This window comes from Gekko japonicus, unplaced genomic scaffold, assembly GCF_001447785.1.
Source record: "Gekko japonicus isolate JY-2015 unplaced genomic scaffold, Gekko_japonicus_V1.1 scaffold360, whole genome shotgun sequence".
NCBI classification, from domain to species: Eukaryota; Metazoa; Chordata; class Lepidosauria; order Squamata; family Gekkonidae; genus Gekko; species Gekko japonicus.
In genome coordinates, this window is record NW_015172015.1 from 711909 (window position 1) to 727522 (window position 15614).

Consider the following 15614-nt stretch of genomic DNA (forward strand, 5'->3'; position numbering starts at 1 on the left):
CATATACCATATTTATGGTACAAACTGACCCCCCCCCTCCGTGCCTGGGAGACATGAACAGGGAGACATGAACACTGATGGGGTCCGAACTGGTGGTAACTGACTAGGAGAGAGATCTTGGAGCTGTCATAGATAACTCACTGATGATGTTGACTCAGCGTGGGACTTCAATAAAGGCAAATGCTAGGCTGGGGATTATTAGGAAGGGGATTGAAAACAAATCATAATGCCCTTGTATAAATCTATGGTGCAGCCTCATTTGGAATACTGTGTACAGTTCTGGTCACCACACCTCAAAAAAGATATTCTAGCACTGGAAAAGGTGCAGGAAAGGGCAACTAAATTGATTAAGGGAATGGAACACCTTCTCTATGAAGAAAGGTTAAAGAGGTTAGGACTCTTTAGCTTGGACAAACGACGACTGACCTAGCAGAACATTACTCAAATATGACTCTCATATCACAAACAGCATTTGAAATAATTCCTCTGTAAGACTTTCTTTTTGCCCAAACTGAAGTGCAAATACACATTACCCATGCAGAGCTAGTCTTATGGTTACTGGCTCATTGTCAATGTGTTTACAAGTGGACTGGGGGGAAAGGAACATGAATTAGAGGTAGCTGCTTGCTGATTTGGTAACAGTACAAAGTAATGCTTGCAAAAAAAAGAAGAAGCTAAAGCCCCAGCGCCCAGACCTAAAAAGAAAACAATATGATTGTAATACAAAGTGTCCAATGGCAATAAAATGCAAACACAGATCTATTCATATTCATTTACAGACACATAAAGTTTTATATGAAAAAAGAATTAAACCACATGTACTGAACATGTGTATTCCCACACACTAAGACATCATCATAATCTGAAGGCAGAAATCTTTCAGCTACATCAAAACTCCTATATGGTTATGTGTAGAAAATGCCTGCAAGTTACAGCTTTTTATGACATTGTCAAGAAATACAGTACACGTAAAATATAATGTCATCTCTTTAAAGTACTCACTTTCTTTCAGATAGTTCTCTCTCTTTTTTCCAGCTCAACTGCACTGAATCAAGTCTCCTTTCTAAATCTTGTATCCTGAATAGGTAGGTATTGGAGGAAAATATACCGTATTATATGCAAACAGACAATGCTTAGAATGAGGATAAAGTCTAAAGAAAAATAATATTCAAGGAATAATTTTAAAAGATAGGATGAGATCAGAAAGCAATTTAAATTTGCCCTACTAGAGAAAAAAATGTCCCCAGAAATAAGTATGCTAAAGGATCATATGAACAGGTGTCTCCAATGTGGTGCCCATACCTTTCCTGGTGCCCAAGTGTTTTTAGAAAGTGGGTGGGGCCAGGTGGGCCTCTTGGCCATCAGCACTTCTAATTGGCTATGCAGATATTTTAAAAGTTACTTCAAGTTGCAGCTGCCACCACAGCACATTTTTAAAAGTTTTAAAAGATATTGTAAAAGTTGCAGCTGCCACCACGGCACAAGGATCTTTACTGTGTGACTGAAGGTAAGCAGTGTGTATGAAAGACAATATTTTTAAATAATATGTTAATTTTCAAAGGCATCCTGTTAAACAGAGTTTCTGCTTGAAATGTTGAAGAGTTATTATTAGAGTTATGCATGACCTCACTTCCTCATGTTTTGTGGTTGGCCCTGCACCTGCAGCCACCATTTTGTGGTTGACAGACTCCGCCTCCTACAGAAGCCATTTTGTGGTTGCACCCACCACACCATGTCAGAATTCCAAAGGTGCCTGTAGGCTCATAATGATTGGGGACCCATTACAGAATCTTGTTGTAATGAATGGTGGCTTAAGGTATATATTTACATCAACACTCTTACTGCATTTCATTCTGCGTATTCTTCATTCCCACTCCATGGATACAGATTTGAGAGAAGCTGTCATGTGGACAAGCCTCAAACCCCCAAAATTATAATATTTTTGTGGGTCAGGTTCAGGAGTACAATTAAAATTTGCAACTGCAAATGCTGGTATCTATCAATGGATTACCTTGTAGCAATCATAACTCATTATTATTAGAAACACAGTTCCAAAAGACTATTTTCTTGTAATTATCACCACTATTTCTACAGCAACATTTTTCACATCAATTTCACTGCCAAAATTTTTATATCCAGCCAAATCTTTTGTTAAGAATCTTCAGATGCCATGCTGTATCTTCTGCCATGCAGGCAGAGAGACACTGAGATTGCTAATCAAAGACATCTTTTGTCATACTTCTGCGGTAGCCATATCACCTACTTGCCAATTACACTGGTTAGGGAAAGTTTTAAAAGTTAGAACAATTTTATTATATCGGTTTTACTGACTCAGTTGTATGTTCTTTTTGTTAATAAATTCAGTTTATTGTTTAAGTAAACTTGAGCATTCTGAGCTGGGAGCTTTCTACTAAGCTTCTCTTACCCTATGCTAATTTTAGTTATTTTGGCCAAGTTACTGAGAAAGTACATCAAAATCTTGTAATGCAGCTGGGTGATCAGAGATTAGAAACTGGAAGAGTTGCAGATCATAGGTGTGTCAAGCTACAACAGACCTACTGCATTTTAAACCAGTAGGTGGTGGCAGTTCCTGATTTTTGTGTGATTTAGCATAGGTTTGTAAAGCGAGAGCAATGAAGCATCAACCAAACATGATTCCACTAAATCTGATTATATTGACAATTCTTAAAATGTGTGATCCATACATTTTTAAAAGTCTAAAAAGTGGAGCTGATTTTTTTAAAATTATTTTCTTTAAGAAACAACACTGCAACTCTTGAATTACCACCTAATCCAATTTACTAAGTAAACTTGTGAGTAGTGTTGCCAGGTTCCTCTGGGAAGCTGGCAGGGGATGGGGGGGGGGCTTCCTGGGAGCAGGGAGTTTCATTGCATGTTTCAGCAACATGCCCACGTGACTTCAATGTGACACAGAAGTGACATAGGCATATTGGGGAGACACTCTGGTTTTGGGGCAAATACTCTATGCCAGAATTAGCTTCTACCATAGAATTTTTGCCCAAAAACCAGAGCATTGCCCCAAAGGCCCTGACGGGCCTACATCACTTCCGGGTCATGTTGAAGTCACATAAGGATTGTGAGGAATGTTACATAACACATCTCTGAAAAGATGTACACTATTCCAGTAAAAGATAACACAACTCAGAAATGTATTGCTGCACTGAGTTAACCCATCCTCAGTCTTCTGGTTATGACGTATGCACTATATGCCATCTGTCTTGTTGCCTGTCTTGCCTTGCCCTGCCCTTGCTGCCTTTCTTCATTTATTTTGGCAAAGAAGGCACTCTTATTTGCAGATGATCCTTTTTTTTACTCGGTTCATGAGTAACTGCTTTTGCGGGGGGGGGGGGGGCACTGTTCCTTGCACAGTTTTGTAGATCTGCAGCATCAGTGTGTGCAATTGCCCTTTGATTTAATAGAAATGTACTATCATGCATGTCTCTGCAAAAAAACAGGTTGCTTACCTGTAACTGATTATCTTTGAATGGTCATCTGTGCAGTACCATATATGGGTTGCACGCCTGCGCAGGCACCCAACCCATGTGTGGGACTGCACAGAGACCACAAAAGAAGATCTGAGTATTCAAGAAAAGTTGTAATAGACTAAAGAAAACCATACTAGCAGCCACATTGGGAGTAATGTTTTGATACTGGATAACAACCCCCCCCCCTTATTATGTAAACAAAAGGCTCATATCTAATTTGAGAGCGATTAAAAGAGCATAACAACAAAGCACATAGGCAATAGAGACACTGGAAAACAGCACTGTGCAACTTTGAGGTACATTAAGGTGCACTGTAAAAATTGTGACGTGAGCCACGGTTATGCCAGATGTGACTCTAAAGGAAAACAACACACACATTTTGCTTTTGCAGACATGAAAAGGCTCAAATTAGCGGAAAGAAAAAAGAGGTGAGCTAAAAAGAAGCTTCTCTTAAATCTCAAAGGAAAAATACACTACTGAGCATCTTTTACAGCTGCAAGATCCTTTAATTCCCACTCCTTGCATCTGACTTCTTTTTCCAGCTCCAAATTGGCTGCCTCTGCCACTTTCATTGATTCTGCTGCTTTCATCCCAGCATCTTTCAAAGCTTCCAATTCCTTGGTCAACAACTTAACCTTTCAAAGACAAATAACGACAAAAGCACACATTTTATTTATTCCTTCCCCATCCCAAGCATGATTAGAGAAGAGACTAATGAAGTAAATTACTACGCAAATTTAGTTTCTGAAACCAACCAAACAACACAAATGTATTTTCCTAAAGACATTTAAAATACAGTTAAAATTAAATGTTGGAATTGTATCTGAGTTGGGAACAGAGTTTGTGTGCCACTAGGGAATGATCGTTTGAAGTGAGTTTGCACCCTATGCCTTCTGCTAACAATAGCTTGGTTTGATGCCTGAACTGGCAAACCATAGTTGTGGTTGTGGCTTGGTTTCTAAAAGCTACTGCACCTGCAGACTGCAGTGCTGAGAAAACAGAAAATGAAAAAAAGACAAGCAATTTTAGACCAAATAAAAGAGCTCATGTGGTATACTGGTTTGAGTATGGGAGTATAATCTGAGAGACCAGAGATCAAATCTGCACTCTGCCATGATGCTCTTTGGTGACCTTGGGCTAATCACTTTCTGTCAGCATAATCTAACTCACAGGATTGTTGTGAGGATAAAAATGAAAGACAGACAACCAGACTGACCATGCCTGGGTTCTAAGCTACAGTTTGATATGATGTCTGAATTGCCCCAATGAACTGATTTTTACTGACTCACAGCATGAAGTTATAAACTGAATGAATGCACCCATCGTAAGCATCTGTACTTCTGTCAGAAATCTTTAACAATCCTTGACAGGACAGTCTGAAGGCTTATGAAGATCTCTCTCAGGAAACCACCTTTAAACTTTGCCCAGCACACCATCTGGGCATTTGCCTTCTCCTTACCTCTTTGTATGTGATACTTTAAGGAACCAGTCAATACAAATGTTTGTGCTATAAATGGTGGTAAGGGGTCAGAACAGAAAACAGAGCAAGGGAGTATACACTTTGAATTTTAGGGGTGGAGGACTTCCGGTTTATGGTGACACGCTGGCGGACGCACCTCCCAGACCTCCTGGGGGTGCAATCTGCGCGCTAGCAGTTAGGGGGGGCGATTGTTCGCCACCCACCCCCCCAGAGCCTTTGCAAAAGGTTCCTAGCCATGGGGCTTTTGGAGGGTGGCCTCTTCACCAGCGCATTGCTGGGGAATTGAGGCGCTCTCCCACCCTGACGGTCCTGCCGCTATGCATCCGAATGGAACTAGAGCTGCTGACCAGGACAAGCGTCGGAGATCGAGCATTTTAAACGGACTTTAAGCAAAGTCTTATGACCAACAACGAACAGTGAGTCGAGTAAAAGCGAAATTCCAGCAATTTAAAAAGAAAGCCCTCCCCTGGGAACAGTGAGAAAAGCGAGCACGGGAGGGGCCCCTCCCACATGCATAAACTAAAAAGCGATCTAACAAGGGGGGGGGGTAGCGGAAGTTTATGCGTTGAAATCTGTTTTAAGAAACTTACCAGAGCACGGATAAGTGTATGGGCGAATTTCAGAGACTTTAGCAAGTTTATACAAAAGTAAACAATCCATAAAAATGGCGTGGAAAAAAACGGAGAAAAACAAGAAAAAGTAAAACTACCGGGGAGCATGAGCCCACAGCCGAAAGAGACCACTGAGTTCTCTAAGCTTTTGGAGGGCTCTTTTCGCCCTCTACTGGATCAGATGACTAACATCTATCAACAGCTGACAACTTTAAACCAGAACTTTGCAGCTCAGCAGCTCCAACTGTCTGAAACTACAAAAAAGACAGAGCAAACAGCTGAGAAAGTAAAGGAAATGGATGCCAACTCTAAAAAAGTTAAGAAAAAGGTGCAAATGCTGGAAAAGAAGCAAGCTTTGGATGAATTTCAACTTTTACAATTGCAAATGGAGAACTCTGCTTCAGAAAAGGGGGCGGCTGTCCCTAAACTAGAATACCAATTGAGGATTAGAAAAGATATAGCAAAGTGAAGGCTGAAGAACTCTGAATGGTGCCTTAAAGCATTTATTGTAAATGATGCTCTTGGGGTTGTCTTTAAACAGTTAAAAAATGGTTAAAAAGATAAATAATTTAGCTTAATCGACTATGTTCAATGTAATACTAGCATCTTAGATTAAGACTTATATAAGCTGTTGTAATGATCTCCTATACTTGGGGTTTTAGTTAGTAGTGGTTTTCTTTCCTTTCTCCCTAGATGTAGACGACCCTTTCCCTTTTTTTCATTGTAGTTTGTAGTTTTTAGAAAATGCAATAAAAAATCCTCTCCGGGGGGCATAAAAAAAAAAAGAATCTTAGGTGTGGAGTTGGGAGGTAAAATTGGATATTTTGTATATGCTCAAAGACTTCTTAAACAAAGAATAGAATTAAAAAAGACATAAAAGATAAAGAAAAAAAAGCAAAATTGAGCATATTGCGATTTTCATCTACAACTGATACAACTTAGTTTATTCACCCTCTCTATAGCTACATAAAAGACCTCTATCTATAATCTATTTTTCCTCCTCTTAATCTTCAAAACTGTAAATAATCACTTCGTGTTTTTCTGTTTCATGCAAAAAGTCTACAAGGGTTTCCAGTTAGCAATAAATGTTCATTTTGCTCATTTGTTTCTAATGATTGGCAGAGGGAAGTTGTGTGAAGGAAAGTAGTGCCATCTCTGAAATCCATAATTTGCAGCAGTCACCTTTACACTACTTAATGGGAAGACTAGTTAGGACTATGGATGGACATGAACTGGGAAAATGTGGTTTGGTTTGTGGTTGAACTCTGACCTGAACCCCAAACCAGGAGGCTTGTTTATGAACCAAACTGGTTCATCCCCCAGCAAACCTTGTTGAAAGGGACCACAGTCCCTTTAAATGGGATTTGCAGAAAGCCTGGAAAACAGCTGAGCGGCAGGGAACAGTTTGCTTCCCACTGCTCAGCTGTTTTGGGCAGTCTTTAAACTTTTTTTTTTTTTAACTTTAAACTTTAAAACTTTGGGCAGACTTTAAACTTTAAAAGGACTGCAAAACAATGTGAAAAACAGCTGTGTGGCAAGGAGGCCCTACCCGCCATGCAACTGTTTTGGGTTGTTTTCCCTTCCACCTTTCTCCTGGCCATCAGGAGAAAAGGGGGGATCTCCCAGGAAGGGAGAGAGGGGGACCTGGCCAGAGAAAGCGGGATCTCCTGGGAAGGAACTTCCCTTTCACTTTTCTGCTGGCTGCGACGGACTGCAACCAGACGAAAGGTGGGGGCAAAGTGCCCCTGGAAAGGCACTTCACCCCTTCCATTTTAACTTCCTTTCTGCTCCTCACGGTTTCTGCTCCCCATGAAAAGCCACGGGAAAGTAAAGGCACGGTTTAAACAGCTCGGAGCCATTTAAACCTTTCTGCTCCTGGGGAGCAGAAAGCAGGGCCATTTAATCCCCAGTCTTCTGCTCCCAGCAGATAGCCGTAGGGAGCAGAAACTAGTGGTGGTTTAAATGGCTCGGAGCCATTTAAACTCTGCTTTCTGCTCCCATGAAAAGCCGCGGGGAGCTGAAAGCAGGGTTAAAATGGCTGACTGTTTCTCATAAAGAGCAGAAAGCAGGGGTATACAGTCTTCATGCACCATCACAAACCACCATGAATGTCCTGGTTCTTCAGTTCACAAACTCCAGGCCAAAATTCATGACAAACTTTGGTTCGTCAGCCAGTTCATGTCCACCCCTAGTTAGGACTTATGGAAACAGAGAAGAACATGATTCTTTGCATATCAGAGAACAAACAAACCAGGAGTAATCATGAGTGTATTGGTATTTTTTGGCCTTGCTATATTCCTAAAGAAGAGAAAAAATACGGGGGGGGGGACTTAACCCCCCCAAATTTGAATCAAGAACCAGAAAGGTTAGTTACAAATTATAGGGCCAGTTACTAAAAACAATATGTATGAGCTGAATATTATCAAAAATACACTATTATCAAATAGTTAAAAATATTTATAGGCCCAATTGTAGCCTTATTACAGAATAAAAGTATACAATGTACACAAGTAGGAACTATTGTGACCTGATGCGGTTTGGCTCAAACAGGCCTTCTTCAGTGGTCAACTGACTGCCTTGAGTCAATTGATTGATATTATAAGTAAAAAAAATTCAATATGAGTATATAGTTAAAAATTTGTCATTGGATGTAATTTGGCAATTTAGAAATATTTTTTTCTTTTTTCTGGTTGAATTCCACAGTTCTATTTCAAGAAATATTTCATACACATGCTGAGAAAAAGGATCTTACTTGTTAAATGTCTTCTTGTATTTGTTGTAGAAAGTGATTTATTGTAGAAGTAAGCTTAGTTTCGATTCTCTCAAAGTCCGGCAGACACAGCTTAAGAGCCAATATGGCGATTGCTTGGCTGAGGCTTTGGGACGGACAAAAGACTCCAGAACCAAGCCGCCGTTAGTATCTGGTACTTCGTCGAGTCCCCTGCTTCAGAGACCTCTCTCCTGTGGCCCCCCTAGGAATTTGGATAAACCAAATTCCCCCAAACCATGCAATTCGAGTGGCTGCAGGAGCAGAGCTCCGCAACTCCACTCAATCTTGCTGCGCTAAAACTGGAAGTCCTTTTCCCACTCTCAATAGAACTCCTTTTTTAGTCCCACATTAACTTGGCAATTGTCTTACTATTGTATGATGAGCCTATATTTGCTAATATTGCTTAATCACTGAAGAAGGCCTGATTGAGCCAAAATGCATCAGGTCACAATAGTTCCCACTTGTGTACATTGTATACTTTTATTCTGTAATGAAGCTACAATTGGGCCCATAAATGCTTTTAACTATTTGATAATAAATACATGTATTTTTGATAATATTCAGGTTATACATATTGTTTTTAGTAATTGCTCCTATAATTTGTTTGTAACTAACCTGTCTGGTTCTTGATTGCTATAGTCCTATCACATTTTGAAACTGCACTCACCTTAAGCTCATGAGACAGAACTAAATTGCTCATTTCATCTGCTTTCTGATGAAATTCATGTTCTCTTTTTTTCATTTCTGCATCAAATTCCACTAGAAGTTCCTGAAATCGAAAACATGGAATTGTATATAATTGTTCAAGCATATATTCAAAACACCGTTTAAAGGTGGGTTTAAGACCCACAGAGTAGAAGCAAAGGATTACTGAAAACATGATTAGTATCACGGTATCTTTTTGCCATAGCAAAAATATTTTACAGCCATGAGAGACACAGCCATTTGTATAGGGCCAGAGCAGGAAGAAACTTCCATTTGTATTAATGAATAAATTTTAGTGCCATCCTAAGAGGGTCAGAATCCTACTCAGGTCCATTAAACGGGACTTATTCCCAGGAAAGTGTTCTTAGGATTCCACTACGGTAGTTGATTAAACAATGGTGAATAATTTTGTTGAGGCCATTAGTTGAGGAAGTGGTTACTTTTGAGGCTATTTTAGTTTTAATTTCAAAAGGGTAGCCATTTTAAGTACATTGTAGCAAAACTAAACAGAAATCAAGTGGCATTTTTAAGACTAACCAAGTTCATTCCACCATAAGATTTTATGACTCAGAGTGCAGCTCAGCTCTGACTAACAAAAGCTTATGCTAAAATTGACTTAGTCTAAAAAGTGCCACTTGATCTCTGTTTTAGTATTGATATGTTACAGTAAGAGGAAAATAAAAATAAAATTTTAAAGAGATGGTCTTTAGTTTGAGAGGTAGATTTTGTTTATTAAATTATTTTATAGTTCCTTCAATATCTCAAAAGGCACCTATATTGTTAACAGGCAGATGATTAATCAACTAAACATTGTTTATTAAGTTGACAGTTTTTAAAATAGCCACGTGCAAAGCTGGAAAGAAAAGAACCTTGAAATCAGAGAAGCAGCAATTGCTGGCAAAGACCTGTGTGTTTATTTAGCCGTTATGACTGTCTAAAGCCACTCCTGATTTATAGCACTGACCTTCCTGAAATTTCAAGGTTGGCAAATTTAGCACAGCATTATGGCTAAACCCTGTGAAAAGAATCTTACACCATCTCATTTTACTAGCCACAATCCTACCAATTTTTCCCAGGGGAGAATGTCAGAGTGGGAAGAAAACAAAGTAATCCCCCTCTTTCCTAGAATCATGGCACCATTTTTTACCTTTAGAGTCAGAAATAAAAAAATAAAATGAAGGGATTTCAGGGGGAAATATAAAGTTCAGCTACCAAACGTGGCTGTTTTCTCTACAAGAAAAGATGTCAGTCTATCCTGCTTAACTGGTTTATCAATTATTCCATACCTGTCGTTGCAAAGCAAGTTCACCTTCTACTTCCTGAAGTTTTCTCTCTAGTTGTTGTTTCATATTCTCATATTCCTTGCGATGGTGACTGATATCAGAGCCTTTAGAGCTATGAAACCAAGCAATTAAAAATACACTAAGTAAAAATATTTAAATAACTACTTTTCATCAAATAAAAATCCAGTAAAATCCCATTCACTTTAGTTACAGGTTTAAAATTAATTCATCTGCAATAAAATGCCCTATTTCAAAGAACAAAGTTTTTACAATAACCATGTTTGGTAGGTATTTTCAGTTCCTGCAAACAAGACTTTGGGGGATAAATTGCTATATGTATTATGTGCTTGAATAATGCTTTATTTTTGTTTATTCTCTCCTGAATTGAGTCATCTCACCCTAACTGCAGTTAGGATCTCATTGTACAATTCATTTATCTAAAACAACAATACAGCATAAGTAGCAATCTGAGTCATTTGTCTATACTGTAAGTAATTATGTGTATAAACATGTATCAAATAGATTTAGGTGGGGTAGCCATGTTGGTCTGAAACAGCAGAACAAAGTTTGAGTTAGGGTTGCCAAGTCGAAAATCTTTGGGAGCGGGGGACTCCCGTCCGGCGTTCTATGCACGCGCATGCACGTCACCAGGAAGTGACGTTATGACACCGGGCATGCTGGGGGCGGGCCCACGACCATCCGAGGGGGAAACATAGAGTTTCCCCCTCAGATGGTCGTGGCCCCACCCCCAGCGTGCCCGGCATCATAACGTCACTTCCTGGTGACACGCACGCCGGGGTGGGGTTCCCCCCGGGGCCCGATCTACCGGCAGCGGGGAACGGGCCTCTGGGGCAGGGGTTTCCCCGCCCCCCGGGGGGACTTGGCAGCCCTAGTTTGAGTCCAGTGGCACCTTTAAGACCAGCAAAGTTTTATTCACAGTATAAGCTTTCGTGTCCAAGTATATACCATGAATAGAACTTCGTTGGTTTTAAAGGTACAACTGGACTCAAACTTTGTTATGTATCAAATAAGCAGAATACATCAGGCTGTCTCTTTGAACCAACATTGACTCCTGCATAGCACAGAGGAGAGGTTGCAGTGTATTTCACATCTTATTTTATTTTTATTTACTTCTTCTATACCCTATGTTCTTCAGTGGGGCCCCAGACCAGCTTGTAAAACAAAGTAGCACAAAGTACCTCAGCCATGCAGACCACAATGGCCTGAATCCTACTCAGATCCTCTAGCTCAGATCCATAGTACATGGCAGATCCTGTAAAGTGCTTAATGTGTTATCAGTTGGCAAGTATACACGCATGTTCAGAGAAAACAAACTTGTAAACTGTAAGGCCAAAATGCTATGAAATGCAAAGGGTAACAGTCACTGTTAAATCTCTTATGTACAGACAAGATAAAAACTGAATTATACATTCACAACAGCCAACCTTTTGATTTCCTTAGCAATTAATGGCCTTTGATTTTTTTTCCTAATCAGATTTCTAAATTTCAGCTTGGGCTTGGAAATTTGAATCTTTATTATATATACCCAAATCAGATCTATCTTACCTCAGAAGTCGCTCCAAATCTAACTGGTGTTCTTTAAGCTTTTGTTGATATTGGTATTGCAAAGTTTCTTGCTTTTTGGTCTCCTGAGTAAGTGCCTGTTGTAGCTTATCCATCTGAATTCTAAGGTCACTAACTTCTGCCTCCTTAGCATTTTCAACTATTTTCAACTGAGTGAACAAGGTATCATAGTGTTCCAGTTCTCTATCTCTCTCTTCTAAGATTTTAAGGTTATAAGTGAAATCTTCCTTTAATCTGTTGAATTTCCTATGTATTTCTTGAAGTTGTCTTTCGGTTTCTTGCAGTGTTGTTTTCAGAAAATGTATCTGATTAATTTGTAGTTCTTTCAGTTCTTGTTCTTTACAGAGGAGAAGTTCATTTAAATCTTTTTGTGCGTGTAGCATTGTTGAACCTGAGAAGGACAAAAAGTATTAATTACAAAGAGAAGACTATTATCTCCATCTACCATTTTAATCAATACAATGCCATAATCACAAACCCTGCTCTCAGTGCCCTCACCCGCAGAAGCAAGGTGAAAGTTGACAAGAGACAGGGCTTTCTCTGTGGCAACTTCCCTCCCTCCTTGAAGTTCCCTTGGCCCCTACTTTTCTGGCTTTTAAGTGTCAGTGAAAATGTAAAGTACTGGGTTCACCGCATGGAAGACTTGGACCACGACATGCATTCAGACGCGTTTATTGTACTTCACAACAAGACTAACTAAAACAGCCCTGCAAGGCCAACTATATACACTCCCACCCGGAACCCCTATATCCCATTGGAGGGTTTGAATTTCCTGCCAAGGTTCTATTGGTGGGTTCGAGGTGGACTAGGATCCTAGGTCCCCTTTGTGTTTGGGGACCAAGCTCCTGCTTTAGCTGCGGAACCCTGGTGGCGGTCCGCGTACATAACACCCCTCCCCCCTTAGTCTCTATTTACCCTATGTTACATAGTCTTGCAGATAGGCGTGGGGTCTGCGCTCTCGTAAGGAAAGCCAGGGCGCTGGCACGGGGTTGCTCATGGCTGTTTCGGGCTGACTGGTCGCGTCTGGCGCTGGGGGTAGCGGCTGCTCCTCAGGTTCTGGTGGTGTGGCCAGGGGCTCAGCCAGCGGGGGCTTGTCTGTGCGAGGGGTTTCGGGCCGAGTGCTGGCCTGAGGGGTGTAGAGTCCCGGTCCCGCAAGCTAGGGAGGTTGCTCTTCTGCCTCCGGGAGTTGTCACCGCCTAAGTTGGTCAATATGTTTTTTCAGGAGTTGGCCATCCTCCATACAGACCTCATAGGACAACCTTTCCAGCGATCCAGGGGGGCCCCCTCCCAAAGTTCCGGATGAACACGGGGTCGCCCGGGAAGAACCCCCCGGGGCACGTCCCTTTTCTCCATCAGTTTCCTTGAGTCCGATGCCCGGTTGTAGGCAGTCCAACAGAATCGTGGGGTGCCGGCCCATCAACAGTTCCGCGGGGCAACACCCAGAGACGGGGTTCGGTGCTGTCTGCTGTGTTAGTAGGAAGCGGGCGAGCTGGAATTCCCAGTCCCCATCTGTGATCCGGCTGAGGGCTTCCTTCACTGTGCGAACCATCCTTTCTGCTTGGCCGTTGGTCATGGGGTGGAAGGGCGCTGACCTTACGTGCCGCATCAGGTTCCGCTGGAGGAAGTCCTGGAACTCCGCTGACATGAAGGCAGTTCCATTGTCGGAGACTATCGTGTCCGGTAGCTCGTGGGTGGAGAAAATCCGGCGGAGTGAGCAAATGACGGCCTTCACGGAGGTGGTGGACACTGGGCTGATCTCCAACCATTTGGAGTACGAGTCTACTGTTACTAGGAATATCAGCCCATAGAAGGGCCCCGGCAAAGTCAATGTGTAACCGGGACCATGGTTTGTGCGTTGACTCCCACGGCTGTGAGGGCACGCTTGGTGGGTTTGGGCGGACTGCTTGGCAGGTCTGGCATCTTCTCACCCAGGCCTCGATCTCTGCATCAATCCCCGGGCACCAAACGTAGCTCCGAGCCATAGCCTTCATCTGGACTATTCCCGGATGCGACTCGTGGAGGACGTGGGGGACTCGTCACAGGACGTGGGGAACAATGACCCTGTCACCCCACAGAAGACACCCTTTGAGAGCCGACAGCTCATCCCTTCGGGTTGTGAACACCGTGAATTCGGGACCTGCGGAGGACATGGGCCACCCCCTCACCACCCAGCCCAAGACCCAGGAGAGGATGGGGTCACGGGCCGAGCGGGAAGTGATGTCCGCAGCCTGAATGGGTGGCTCAGGGAGGACTTCAAGCATTAGGACCTCGGGGGTGGGGGCGGGATTGGCATCCCCGAATGGGAGGGGCAGTCTGCTGAGGGCATCGGCGTGCCCCATCGCCTTGCCCGGCCTGTGATAATTGTAGCCGGCCAGGAAGAGGGACCAACGGAGAACACGGGGCGAGAGTACCTGGGGAGTCTGTTTGTCCACCGCAAATAAGCCGAGGAGAGGCTTGTGGTCCGTGACAATAGTGAAGGGGCAGCCGTACACAAAGTTATAAAACTTTTTAACCCCCGCCACTATCGCCAAGCCCTCCCAGTCTGTCTGCGTGTAATTGCGCTCGGCAGCTGTCAAAGTCCGTGAGTAATAGGCCACGGGGACCTCGCGGCCATTGGGAAGAATGTGGCCCAGAACCACGCCAATGCCGTAGGGGGAGGCATTGCACGCGAGGACAACAGGTAGGGACTCATCAAAGTGCACCAGCACCTTGTTTGAGATGAGCAGCGCCCTGACCAGTGTTCCCTCTAAGCTGAGTGTGAACTAGCTTACAGCTTTTTAGCCTCCAGCTCACACATTTTTGTCTTAGCTCAGTAAGGGTGGCTCCAGAGCAAACTAATTTATGCAGTAGCCAAATTGCTTGCTCGCAACTTTAATGCCAGTAGCTCACAAAGTAGAATTTTTGCTCACAAGACTCCACAGCTTAGAGGGAACATTGGCCCTGACCCCCTTGAACGCTGCAACTTCCCTCGGGCCCCACGACCAGGGCGCAGATTTGTCCAGGAGGCGGTGAAGGGGCTCCGCAATCGCAGCCTTGTGTGGCAGAAAGGCGTGATAAAAATTCAAGAGTCCTAAGAACGCCTGCAGTTCTGCCTTGCTGGTGGGTGCAGGGGCTTCCATGATGGCCTTGACCTTGTCCCTTGCCGGATGGAAGCCAAAAGTATCGACCCGGAAGCCCAAGAAATCCACCTCCAGGACCCCAAGGAGGCACTTCTCCTGTTCGACTTTGAGGCCCGCTGCGTCGAAATGGTGAAGGACGGCACGGAGGTGGAAGGCAAAGTTGTCCGGGGTGGTCGCGGCGATGAGGACGTCGTCGAAGAACAGCGTCACCCCAGGGATCCCTTTCAACAAAGAGTCCATTAGTTGCTGAAATATCCCCGGGGCCACACTCATGCCAAACTGTAGCTGCCTAACCTTAAAAGCCCCCCAGTGTGTTACAATGAAGCCGTGGCCTCATCCACTGGCAGCTATTGGTACACCTGCGTGAGATCCAACTTGCAAAAAATAGCGAGTGGGGCAGTGCGGAACCGCATGCAGATGGGGGCAACCTGGGGGTCAAGTTGCAATGAAACCGGGGGGCCCTTATAACAATCCAGAGCCCCATCAAAGACAGCAGGGAATTTCCCGCATACCTCAGCAAAGTCCCATGGCACACATTTATTCACACACACCCCAA

General features: G+C 43.0%; 1 protein-coding gene across 1 annotated transcript in view; it reads right to left on the bottom strand.

Moving 5' to 3' along the window:
* CCDC57 (coiled-coil domain containing 57) overlaps window positions 1-13930 on the bottom strand; it is an 83758-nt gene extending 69828 nt beyond the window's left edge. Inside the window, exons 1-6 of the mRNA XM_015420350.1 lie at window positions 13537-13930; window positions 11922-12330; window positions 10359-10467; window positions 9035-9136; window positions 3984-4141; window positions 1003-1077 (exon numbers count right to left, since the gene is read on the bottom strand). Coding sequence (XP_015275836.1) covers window positions 1003-1077; window positions 3984-4141; window positions 9035-9136; window positions 10359-10467; window positions 11922-12330; window positions 13537-13930 — 1247 coding nt within the window. The remainder of the gene's footprint in view (window positions 1-1002; window positions 1078-3983; window positions 4142-9034; window positions 9137-10358; window positions 10468-11921; window positions 12331-13536) is intronic.
* Between the last annotated feature and the right edge of the window lie 1684 nt (window positions 13931-15614).